Source organism: Antechinus flavipes, chromosome 3 (genome assembly GCF_016432865.1).
Source record: "Antechinus flavipes isolate AdamAnt ecotype Samford, QLD, Australia chromosome 3, AdamAnt_v2, whole genome shotgun sequence".
Taxonomy (NCBI): domain Eukaryota; kingdom Metazoa; phylum Chordata; class Mammalia; order Dasyuromorphia; family Dasyuridae; genus Antechinus; species Antechinus flavipes.
Window position 1 is genome coordinate 378,043,107 of NC_067400.1, and position 13,291 is coordinate 378,056,397.

At 37.3% G+C, this 13,291-nt stretch overlaps 1 protein-coding gene across 1 annotated transcript in view; it reads left to right on the top strand.

The window, feature by feature from the left end:
* Nucleotides 1-603: 603 nt before the first annotated feature.
* The window catches only part of KIF5C (kinesin family member 5C), a 203,457-nt gene continuing 190,769 nt past the window's right edge, over nucleotides 604-13,291 (top strand). Inside the window, exon 1 of the mRNA XM_051985841.1 lies at nucleotides 604-1,170. Within this exon, the coding sequence (XP_051841801.1) occupies nucleotides 1,045-1,170 (126 nt within the window). The 5' untranslated portion in view covers nucleotides 604-1,044. The remainder of the gene's footprint in view (nucleotides 1,171-13,291) is intronic.

The window sequence follows — 13,291 nt, forward strand, 5'->3', positions numbered from 1 at the left end:
GAGTTGGATATATTTAAGTTAGTAGAGAAGGAATTAGTAGTTAGGGATAGATGAAAAGTTAGAAAAGGAGGAGGAGTAGGAAGAGAATTGAACCAGAGATGATGGAAGGAGTTGGGATCAAGGGACAAAGTAGGGAGTTGGCCTTGGCAAGGGGAAGGGCTACTGAAATGTCAACTCTTTTTTAGTACGGCATCCAAAAAAGTTGCAGCTTCAAGAAAATTCTCCATTAAGGCTTTTGTTTATTGGACAGTAACATTTAATATGTGCTTAAAGGAAAGTTATAGAAATTTTATTTATTTGAATGTTTTATATGACTACCCTATCACCCCCTGCTTGACTTGGACAATGAAGACCTAGTCTTCCGGGAATTCCGACCTGGGTTAAGACAATCTCAGCCTTTGAAAACTCAATCCAAGTGACCAAGGTCCAGTCTACCTGCAGATAGAGAGACTACAATTCCCAGCATGCCCATCGACTCAGTCGCTCCAGAGCCTGGGAAGAAGTGAGGCTGGGGTGGAGTCTGTGTAGTGAAGTCATAAAGCCCCTGGGAGGGGGAGGGGATGGTAGAAGGGAGGGGAAAATAGTAGGAGGAATAGGGGCGAGGGAAGGTAGTTGGTGCTGATGCAGGATGGCAGCGCCCGTAGGAGCCTCTGAGATCTGAGAGGAGCAGAGACTCTGGGTGCCCTTTGGAGACATCCCCTCCCTCACTTGCAGTAGCCTCCCCAGGCCTGCAGTACCAGAGAGGGAGGGAAAGGGGACTGGGGAGGGGGGAGAAGGGGCAGATTTGTCGCCTGGCCCGGGGGTTGGGGCAGGAGGGGTTGAATGCATTGCTCTGTTTCCATTTCTCGGGAACTGCCAAGCCTGAAGAGTTCGCAATGACCTGCTAAAAAGTACGCGCGCTGGACCCCGTCGGGCCGCACTGGGACGTGGCTCGGTTGCTGGCCGGATATTTCCCACCCCTAGCTCCAGTGACCCTCTTGTCCCCCCTACCCCACCCACCCCATCCCCCCTGCCAGCCCTTGCCCTCGCCCACAGCCGGCTGAGATGGCGGACCCCTCTGAATGCAGCATCAAAGTGATGTGCCGGTTCCGGCCTCTGAATGAAGCGGAGATCCTCAGAGGGGACAAATTCATCCCCAAATTTAAAGGAGATGAGACGGTGGTCATAGGGGTAAGTTTCGGTTGGATTTTCCCCTTTTCTTTCCTCTTGTCCCTCACTTTCCCCCTCCCCCCGACGGGAGATGCTCCCGTCACCTCTTCTGACATTCCTGCCCGGCAGTTTCTCGTGGCCGGAACTGAGGAGAAACAGGTCACCCCCCGGCCACCCGCACTACCACTCCTCAACCAGCTTCATTGTTCCCTCCACGGCCCTCGGGGGCAAGCAGCAGGGCAGGGTTGGGAGGAGGGATGGGGAGGGAGGTGGGCAGAGAGTAGCTCTCGCGGTCGCCATTGTTCCCCGCTTAGGGCTGGGGAGCGCTCAGGGGAAACATAGCGGGGGGCCAAAGCTGGACCCCATTGTTCCCCTGCCCGGCCCCAGCTGTATGGACAAGTGTTGGAGGGGGATGGGCGGACCGAGATTTACTTGTGTCCCCCACATTTTAAAATAAGTATTAAATCCCCCTCCGCGCTTATTATCCAAACATGTATGTATTAGTTAGCACTTCTTCAGGGAGAAGAAAACAGAGGAAAACAAATGGGTTGCAGTTTTTGAAATCCCATCCGCGGTGTAAAACGCGGCTCCCTGATGTCTTTCACCTTGATCACAGCAGGGTGAGCTGAGGAACAGTACTGAGGTAGTGCTGGAGGCGCAGCCGGGAAGGTCAGGTGTCTTTCCCCCACTCCTCCCCTCTGTCAAGGGGTGGTCCCTCTGCTGCTAGGAGGCGGGGAACGGAGAGGAATGAGGGAGGATAGTGCATGCTTCCCATTCCTCCCCATCCCTCCCCCTCCCGCTTTCCCCTCTTTCCCCCTTTTCTTTATTCCCGGAGGCCAGGGGTGTGCCCCGAGTGAAGGGAAGGTTTGCGGTGAGCAGTTAAAGAAAGGATGCTAGAGGTGACGAGAATGCAACCAACCTCCCTCCCCAACTGGAAAGTGCAGAAGTTACTTTCTGCTGCGCGTCCTTTCTTCCCTCTCCAATTTAGATCTTTCACTCTTTCAAGAGTCTTGACTCCTGGGGGAAGAAGATGATAGTATGACTACTTTTGGATCAAGGAATAAAAGAGAACCTAGTCTGCATTCCTGTGATCATTTTGTCTGTCCCTCCACTCATTCCCACAATGCTTGTTCCCAGGGTGTCTGATTCTGCTCCCTTTGTACTCCCAGGGAAGGGACTGGAATTGATCGAACCTTTCAGTCTCCATTGACACGTTCTTGGCAGCTTTCTCTAGATTGCTGGTGCAGCTTCCCAGCATTGATTAAGCTGATGTCATCCCGATCACTGAGCATGCTCTCTCTCTCTGACTCTCCCTCCCCCACCATACACACCGGTTCCCCCACCCAACCACCCGCAAATTGCTGATGTATTTAGGTCGATTGGCAGATAACAATATACCGAGGAGGTACTAGGAAGGTGGCTGTCATTGTCAGTCCTGGGGAACCAGAGGGGTAAATTTGAGATGGTGGCTATGTTGCTCCATCTCCTAAAGAGATGATGGCTTTCTGTGCCGCAGTCCCTGCAAATAGTCCCTTCATATGTTTCTTCATGTGTTTCTCACTTGCAGGATAGGCTCTATCTATACTTGAAGGAAGATGGAGACCAGCTTCTGATAGAGGATAGTCTTGACTTCTGTCCCCATTTGTTCCCCTGCCCCTTCTTTTCAAACTACTCATAAAACTGTGTCACCTTATTGGGGAAGAATCTGTGGTTGAACATTCTTAGAATGTACCTGCCTTGGAGCAGGTCGGGAAAGATATTTTAGTTTTTAATTTTTTTGGGGGGGAAATAAACGATTATCAAATATTTATTAAAACTGTTGAAGGAGAGATATTCTACATTAATTCTTGGCTGTTTGACTTTTAATATTCCTTTGGCAAGGGTACAAAACTTGCCATCTCTTGAGTTTCTACCTCTGCTGCAAAATTAAAGCTGAATTTATGTATTTTTCTTTGTTATCGTTGTTTACAAAGTTCTTCCTTACTGTAATCCTGTGAGAGGAGGTAGTAGCAGTTATTTTTCCCATTTTAAATAAGAAGAAACTTAACTTGCTGAGAAAAGTAGTTACTTACCCATAGTCAAATAACTAGTGTCACAGCTGGAATTCAACTACCCAATAACGCTAGAGTTCTTTCCACTAGAATATGGAGAAGAAGCTCTGGAGTGGAAAGAGTGCCACACTTAGAATTAGGAGAGTTCTGAATCTGTAGCCTTCTTTCAGGGCTATTTAAATTTGTGATCTTAGGCAATTTACGGGACTTCTTTGAATTCTATTTTCCTCTTCTGTAAAATGAACACCATAACACAAGCACATAATACTGACCTCACAGAATTTTTACTTGAATCATATGAAGTGATATATGTAAAGTTACTTTGTAAATCTTCAAGTATCATATTAATTGTTATTAATCCGTGCTGCCTTTGTATATTGCATCCATCCCATAGTCCAACCCATACCTCAGCTTGAGTCTTCTCTACAATATCCAGCCAAGCAGGCATCCATTTTATGCTTGAAAATTTCCAAGGATGAGAAACTCACTGGGCAGCTCATTTTCTTTTTGGACATGTCTAATTGAATAAGAATCTTCCTTTTGGGGGAGGTTAAATGACTTATATTCTTCAGATTATACTGATATGTGGCAGAATCCAAATTCGAAGTGAGGTGTAATTCCAAGCCCATTGTTCTTTCTGCAACACATTATTCTCTCTAACAAGCTTATTGAAATTATTAAGAATGGAATTGTGTTTTTTTGAAACAATTTGTTTTAGACTAAGGATTAGTCATGGAAATTGCCAGATCCTTTCACTTGGGGTCTGGAGATATTTTAGGGTCAGACCAGTCAGTGGATCATTATACGCTCATTAATGCAAATATGCCAATCAACATTAATTTTAATAAGTCAGAAGGTACTCTGGATGGAATGAAGTACAATAATTGATAATAATCACTGAAATATGTTTTCAAAATACTTTATATTCATGATCACATCTAATGCTTATTACAATCCTGTAATAAAATGGTGTTAAGTCAGTTTACAGATGAGGAAACTGAGACTCAGTTGAAGTGTCTTCTTCCAGGTTGAGGTAAGTGACAGAAGATAGATTGGAATCTAGATCTCTTTGAACCAAATTTTAGCCCTTGTTATATAGTCTTTTAAGAGATCCTTTTAGCTGCTTTTGTAAATATAGAGTTGGGGATAAGGAAGAACAGATTGCCCCTATAGAGGAAGAGGAGTATTTGAATACAATTCTGGAATTCTTTACAATGGAATGACTTTTTACACATCCTGGATAATGAGTGATTATTCATTCTATAGTAATGGCTCTCTAGACCATCTTAATCAAAAAATTTAACTTCTAGATTATGTCATAATTGAAAACGAGTTCAACACAATTATCCATTTTATAGTAATGGCTCTCTAGACCATCTTAATCAAAAAGTATAACTTCTAGATTATGTCATAACTGAAAACCAGTTGAACACACTTATTTTATTAACTATTATATGTAAGGTTTCACAGGTCACTTGACCTTTCTGGGTTTCAGCTTTCCCCATTTTTTTAGAATTAGTGTTTTGGATTAGATAAGCTCCTGATGTTCCTTTCAGGCCTGCTGTGATGGACTCGATAGTATAATGTACAATAACCTGTCTAATAATGCTTTTTTCAAAGGACTGACCAGAGTTTTGGTACTTGATACATTCTAGTTACTATTGACTATATTTTTGCCAGTAAATACTTCATTAGAAATGGGAGAGGAGCTGTGAGGTAGCAGATTCTTGTCTTATGGGTCAAGGAATGACTTGTCATACTGGAACTCTTCCCACAACTCAATTCATTTTATATAATTAAAGTTCTGGCAGGCTCTAGACATGTTTTGTAAGCTGAGTAGATCCATGGATTGCATCTGAATTTTTTTTAGAGCTAACAGACAGCTTCAGTGTCTATGCAGGCATGAGGAAACCTGCTGTCTAGAAACTCACTCCTTTGTTTTTCTGGAGTAGTGATAGTGGTAGTGGTGTGTGTATGCAAGGTGGCAGGGGGTGCAATGAGAAGGAAGAGAAGGATGATATAGGAGCTACAACTATCAAATAATGTTGGCTGTTACTAAGGAACAAAAGTGAGTAATTGAAATACAGTTGAATGAGCAGTGCTCCAAATTCAGAACCCCAGGGGTGTTATCTATTTCTATAATTGCATCACAAAGTTGAAGGGTTTTTTTTTTTTTCTTCTTTTGCCCTCAGGGAAGTATAGGCTAACAAATAGGATAGAAAGATCTTGCAAATGTCCTCTCTGCATTTCTCCTTTAAGGAAATGCCCATTCTTTTTCAAATTGTAGGGCAAAGAGCCCTGTGTTTTGAGTCAGGAAATATGAGTTTGTACTTCTGGACTTCCCACTGGCACTATGACTCTGGGCGCATATCACCTTCATGGGAATGAGGTGATGGACAAATGATTTCTGTTTTAATTTCACTTCTTTTGTGAAGCCTTTTGTAATTATGAATGATGTAGTATAAAAGATGCTGAATATGGAATCAGGAAGATGTGGGTTCAAGTCCTGCCTTTGATATTTACTACCCATGTGATCAAGTTACTATCTATAAAATGAGAGTGTTGAATTTGATTACCTCAAGAACACTTATAGCTCTAATCTATGATCTTTTGACACCAGGCCAAAGTGATCTCTCCTCCCCTGAACTCCCCAAACGCTGTCTATATTGTACTACCTTTTAAAAAGTCTATATATTTTCTTCCTCTAATTGGAACTAAGTTCTAAGAAAGCAAAAACTTTTTTGCCCATATACTCCTGTGCCTAATATAATGCCTTGCATTTTAATTGGGTTCTTAATAAAATTTGCTTGTGCATTCCAGAAGTTTTCATCATTTAATGTTATTTTTACTAATCCTGTAGAGTTGTAACCTTTCTTAATATGAACCTTAGTTTTCTCTTCTGTAAAATGAGCAGTTGTACCAAAGGATCACTGAAATTCATTCTAGCCATAAAGACTCAAGACACTATAAAATTGTTTATTGAGCCCATTTTGTGAAAATTGAATCTTACAAAATTAACTTTGAAATGAAATGTTATTTGGCTTAGTAGACCTGATTGATTATGTAATTAATACTTAATCTATTCCCCTGTCTTCCCCTTTGACCATTGAATTAAAAAAATTACTTGAAAAGAATTTTCCCCAGCTTTTCTATAGCTAAGAAAGAATAAAACTGCGAGTGACGTGGGAGTAGAGAATGAAGAGAATGCTATTATTATTTTGGAGGAAGAGAGGAATTATAATAAAGCTTTCACTCCTAATATATAAAAATATTGATCAAATTTAATTCCCTGAGTATTTAGAAATAAAGTAATTGTTAAAAATGCTGCTGAGTCATCTATTTACTTGAGAACACCTTAACTGTTGGATCTTTAAAAAATTATCATTTGTTAGTGACAGCTCATTGTCTTGTACTGTTCCTACCATAGGTCTTTGAAATAGATTTCTTGTGCTTTTAGTTCTTTCCAGTTGATCAGGAGTGGAGGTTTTTTTTTTTTTTTTTTTTTTTTTTTAATCTCATTCATTTGTCGTTCTAAAAAAGCTTAGCTTAGCAAAGACAACTTCTTTTGTTTTGTGAGAGAATGAATCTAGGCCTGTGCAAGAGATCAGTTCAAACATCACCTATAGATGATCATATTTAATTTCTAGAGCTGGGGGGGGATTATCCAGTTTATATTAATGGTGGAACAGGAGAAGTAGTTGCGGGGAGAAGAGTGGTCAGGTTTCAGACAAAGTTACCATTCTGGAGGAGATTTTAACTCTTGGGGGGAGAAAAAGAAAAATGTTAGACCTTGCAACTATTTTCTGAAGTTTCTACTCATTGTTAAAAGGTATATGTATTGTTTTAAGCAAATAGCTTTGAGGTATGCATTCAAAGATTTTTTCTAAATGAAGACATGTTCTAGACAATTATAGTCGGATTCCTTTTTCTAAGTAAGCTTTTAAAAGCCAAAATGGAAATATAATTGTATTATTTGTCTACTTCTGTGTCTCTCTCTCTGTCTCTGTTCCTCTCTCTTTCACTCCCCTCTTTGTATGTCTATATATATAGACATACATACAGATATCTATCTATCCATCCATTTATCTACTTATCTCTCTAAAAATTGGACATAGCTCTTGCGAGTCATTACCCTCATTTTCACAACTGTTTTTTGCCAACCTGTCTTCTTTATTTCCTTATCTTATACAATACCCTTTGTGAGCTCCCTACTCCAACCAGATTGGCCTCTCACTATTCTCTCAGCAAATCCTGTTCATATTTATTCCTGAGTCTTTGACATAACTGAAGTGATTATTTTATATCACTTTTAATTCCCCAAATGTAGACCTCACTGCTTACTGGAAACTTTCTAAATTGATCGATTTTGATCTATATGTATTATGGGAAGCCAGATCTTCATAATTTCATAATTATTATATTTCCCTAAAATACTTAGATTACCTGACATTTCTACTTCCAAATATTTTTTCCTAGAGTTGTTCTTCCTTTTATAAATGGGAAAAAGTTCTTCATATGTAGATCTTCTTCCATTTTTTTTTCTCATTAGTCTGAATTGATTTTTAAAAAAACTTGTACAAACATCTATTGCCTAGTGTTCAGATTTCTTTTTCCTTTATCTCAGTTAAAAGATCTTAAATTCTTCACTTCCTTATTTTAAAACTAGCTCTCCCGTACATACGGAAGCTCTGATTTTATCCCATTTATTCAAGTTTTTAAAGTAATGAATCCCCTCCAGTTTCTAACTGCTGAGAGCACCCAAACATAATCTCTTTTTAATTTTTCTTACATTATAGAATCTGAGATCTGTAAGAGACCTCTTGAGTTCTTCTAGTTCAATTTCTAAAGATATGAAGCCCCTTTGTTCTATTGCTGAATCTAACCTCTGCCTGTTGATCTCAGTGATGGGGAGCTTACTGCCTCCCACAGGGGGCTATTCCAGTTGTGGATAGTTCTAATTGTTAGAAAGTTCTTCTTTTATATCACCTATAATTTCTACACATTAATCCTACTTCTGCTTTTTTGTATCCAAGAAGAATGCTTAATTCTTATTCTATATAATGACACTTGAAATATAAAGTTATTTTAAAAGATATTAAAAGATTATTAATAAAGATTATTGATAAAGATAATTATTCAAGATGTTATTAAAGACATTAAAATTATTATTAAAGATAGTTATTCCCTTTTCCTCCCTATCCTAAGTCTTTTTTTCTCAGGTTAAACATTCTCACTTCCTTCAAGGAGAACAGATTTCCTTTTTTTTTTAAACTGATTTTTTCTTTTTATTTTTATTGCAGTTTTCTGAAGTATTACAACTTTAATATAACATTCTTCTCTTCTCTAAGGTTTAGCAAATGAACTTCTATTCTCAACTAACCTTTGGCTCATGCCTTTGCACTTGACAAGAAAATCAAATACGGGTTGCCATAGTGGTTCCTGAAATAATTCAGCTTCTTTTTTTAGGATAATTGCAAAATATCACAGATAACTAAAATTTTTTATTGAAATTTCAGTACATGTTTACTTTTTTTATCTTGCATTTTTCAGGATATTTCATTTTTTAAAAGATGAGATAGAAACATTTATGATCAGATGTAGCATATTGTCATTTTTATCCTTATGTATGCATGTATATTTATGTATATACACATACATATATATGTGTGTGTGTGTACGATGTTATCTTCACTTGAACTATACAGTGTCCAATTTCATAAAGACAGTTGATTGACATTACCCAAAAAGTCAAATCCTGACTTTTAAGATATGGTCCCTTTCTCTCTATCCCCGCCCTCTCTCTTTGTCTCTCTTCTCTTTTCTTTACAGCCCTCTCCACCTTCTCTTCCTCCCCCTTCTTCCCATTGTTCCATGTTAGGCGCAGTATTCAATCAAATGACTTTTTTCTTGTTTCTTTAAAAAAATAATTTACAATGCAAAATATTTTGAGGTTTCTAGATATTCTGTAACACTTTTGTCTCTTTATTTGATATTCATTAAACAATTTTAGGATATGAGAAGTGATTATCCTCCTAGTAGTTCTCTTTCCTAACTTTGTTTTTTTATTAAAGCTTTTTATTTATAAAATATATGCATAGGTAGTTTTTCAACATTGACCATTGCAAGATCTTTTGTTCCAAATTTCCCCTGCCTTTCCCCACCCCTTAATGGCAGGTAGTCTAATACATGTTAAATATGTTAAAATGTATGTTAAATCCAATATATGTATACATATTTACAAAGTTATCTTGCTACACAAGAAAAATTAGATCAAGAAGGCAGAAAAAATAACTGAGAAATAAAACAAAATGCAAGCAAACAACAATAGAGAGAGTGAGAATGCTATGTTGTGGTCCACATTCAGTTCCCATGGTCCTCCCTCTGGGTGTAGATAGTTCTCTTCATCATTGAACAAGTTAAATCATCTCATTGCTGAAGAAAGCCACGTCTATCAGAATTGATCATTTGCGTAGTCTTGTTGTTGCCATGTATAATGATCTCCTGGTTCTGTTCATTTTACTTAGCATCAGTTCATGTAAGTCTTTCCAAGCCTCTCTGAAATCATTAAGACTGGTCATTTCTCACAGAACAATAATATTCTATAATATTCATATACCATAATTTATCCAGACTTTCTCCAATTGATGGTCATCCACTCTGTTTCCAGTTTCTTGCCACTACTGAAAGGGCTATCACAAACATTTTGGCACATACAGGTCCCTTTCCCTTCTTTAGTATCTCTTTGGGATATAATCCCAGTAGAAACACTGATGGATCAAAGGGTATGCACAGTTTGATAACTGTTTGAGTATAGTTCCAAATAGCTCTCCAGAATGGTTGGATTTGTTCACAGTTCCACTAACAATGTGTCAGTGTCCCAATTTTCCCACATCCCCTCCAATATTGATCATTATCATTTCCTTTCATTTTAGCCAATCTGAGAGGTGTGTGGTTGATATCTCAGAATTGTTTTAATTTGCATTTCAAGGAGAACAGTTTTCATGAAAAGGGATATAAGCAATTAAAAACAGATTTTTCTATTCCATAGTTGCCAGATGTTATGCAGAAAACAAGGGGGACTTTCTCCCCATAAACATATTTTATAAAGAGAGGAACTGATGAAAGTTACATGTGAAAGATTGGGAATTCTAATTATTGTTTGTTCTCCTACTATCCTTGTAATAACTGGAAAAGGAGCTAAGAATATTACCAAACTTATAAAAATTTTACCTTCTGCCTCAAAATATTTGAAGGGGAAAAAATTCTGGTACTAATGCAATTAATGAATTATCATTTATAGCACTTGTTTCCTTTTACATCAATAATGCAGAGATCTATAGAATCAATGTGGCTTTTCCACTTTGTTAGTAAGCCTTTGGCATGTCTTAAAGTCTGTCTTTTGGCTCATTCAGTACCCTGTTTGATGGGTGTAACTGCTAGATGATCAAAACCCTAGTCACTCATGAATAGAAGAGAGACAGAGAGATTAAGCATCTTAGTCAAAAGAGAAGATAAAATGAATGGTAGATGGAAGTTCTTTCTCTGCTTTGTGTTAATGGTGAATGGCTCCTTTCTATGCTTTAAGTTAATAAACAGGGATAGAAATAACAATCTCTGAAAACTCCTGAGAGAAAATTTCTTTCTTGCGTCCTTCTTCCCCACTGCCCTACCAGCTAGGGTATGCAAGAGACAACTGTACATATGACCTTGAAACTAAGGGGAGATTTTGCTGTGATAGATTCATCTAATGTGGTATGATTTGTTGCTGTAAAAACACATGCTGAGTGATCATTGCTAATCAAGATTCCTAACATGCTTCCCATTACAATAGTCACGTTTCAGTTATCCCTCCTGATAACATAAAGCAGGTGCGAGGGATGTCTTCTAGAAAAGCTATATAAAGCATCTTAATGGCTTTTCCTGTTGCTGCTGCTTCAGTTGGCTTATGTAAATGCCAGGAATCTGGAGCAATTGCTTTATATTCTGACCTGCTATCTTAGCATCACTCCATATTTGGTTGGTACTGTACTGATGAAAATGTAGTGTAGGTTGGCTTAGCTAGTACTTTCCTCAACTCTTGTCACTTTATACATAACGTAATCCCTTTCTTAAACTTCAGTTGCTAGTGTCTTCCTCTCTAAAATTATTGTTTACTTATGTATTTACGTATTGTACTTATGTATTTATTTTACATGTGTGTATGCATATGTATATTTTTAATTCCCCTTGCCTAACACAGTGTCTTAACAACATAAGTCCTTAATAGACGTTAATTGATTGAATATATGTCATTTATATATATATATATATATATAACCTCAACAAAATTCCTCTTTTCACTGTTGTTGCTAAGAGTTTTCCTTATCTTCACCTTCCTTTCTTTTCTCTCTCTTCAGCTTGCTCCTTTCTAGAGTTCAACATTCCTTCTCATCCTTCTCTTTCCCCCCTCCCCTTTTTCTGATCTCAGCTTAGAATCAGTCTGGGGTGGAGTCTGAGATTGCTGAGATGTTTCGATTCAAAGCTCCCTTTCATTTTGTCCTCATCCAGGAAAATGTTCTCAGCTTCCCTTCTGTTTACCAATCAAGGTTCAAGTTTTTGCTTTTTGATCAAATTAGTGGAGGGTTCTGAATCTGCATTTCCTCAAAAATGTAGATAAATCTGTCTTTTGTCCACACCAACTCAATTTAGTGCAACTTTTTCAATGACATTTAAAAAAAAAAGATCAGCAAAGGGAAAGAAGTCTTTTAATATACCCCCCCATCTATTTGTCATTGTTATTAGAATTAAAAAAACAAAACAAAACAAATTTTAAGTCTCACATAAATGAGAAACTTCAAGTTTCTAATTCTGTTTCAGCAGAAGGGAAAGGAATTGTGTAATCTGAAGTCTTCAGGAAAAAAGAAAGGGTATGATAGGAAGCCTAAATAGTGAAGTTCTAATTTAGCATCTCACTCTTACTTCCTCTCCTACTTTAGAAGCACCCCTTAGTGGCTTAGAGAATAACTTTCCCTCCATGTCTCTGCTGGTGGGAAATGAAAAATGGAAATTTTCTTCAGCTCTCTACCTACTTACTACTGAATTTAACATTTCTGGTAGTGCTTTCTTCTGTTAAATGCATTTAGATTAGATGACCTCTTAGAATTATTCCAGATTTCTGCTTTTTTTCTCAACTTTCTTTTTATCATTGGTTGAAAGTAAGGTAGAGAAAAAGCTCATTAAAAATTTTTAAGGTTCTCTTATTACAAATACAATGTATGGAAAGAATAATGATGGTAATAATTCTGTCTTTTAAAATCTAATACTTATGAACCTGGCTAGAGTATTCTTATATTGATAGTTATCTAAGAATGCTTATTTTAAGACAAATATTCTTTGTATTAGTCTACACAGGGTAATCCTCCTATTTACAGGTCTTAATCTGTCTCTAGAGTAAAAAGTAGGCTACTCTATTCTCTAAGGAAATGTAAGGTGTGAATTTCTCCCTGTGTTGTATGTCTGACACCTAATACTTCTAAGTACATTTATTTTTTCCCTTGAACTTGAATATGGAGCTTCTAATTTTTATATTGAAAGACTGGAACATTCTTTGAGATGATCATTTACATAGTGTTTGTAAAAAAAGTAGAATTTGAGAAGGAAATGTGTACCTTGTTAATGAAATCAAGTTCTTTTTACAGTTAAGGAAAACAACCTACTAATTATCTTTGAAGAATCTAAAAAAAAAAACCACCTCCAGATGTAATGCTATCTCAGAATAATAAATCACATTTGGAGGTTAATGTTTTTACTTAATTGTCTCTTAATATGATTTTTCTAGAAGATAATTTAGTAGAAATTAAGGATTTTTCTTCTTTACTTCCTTTGGTCCTTCATTTCTTTATTTTTTCCTTGCTTATTTAGGACGATACATTAATCCAAGGCCATTTCCTGACTCAAAAAAAAGGAGATTTTATAAATTTACATTTTAAATACATTTTTCTTATTTCCCCCACTTAACAGAATTTAATTATTTTCCAATTATATGTAAAGATAGTTTTCAACATTCATTTTTAATTTTTTTCTTTTTTTAAATTTTATTTTCAATTATAGAT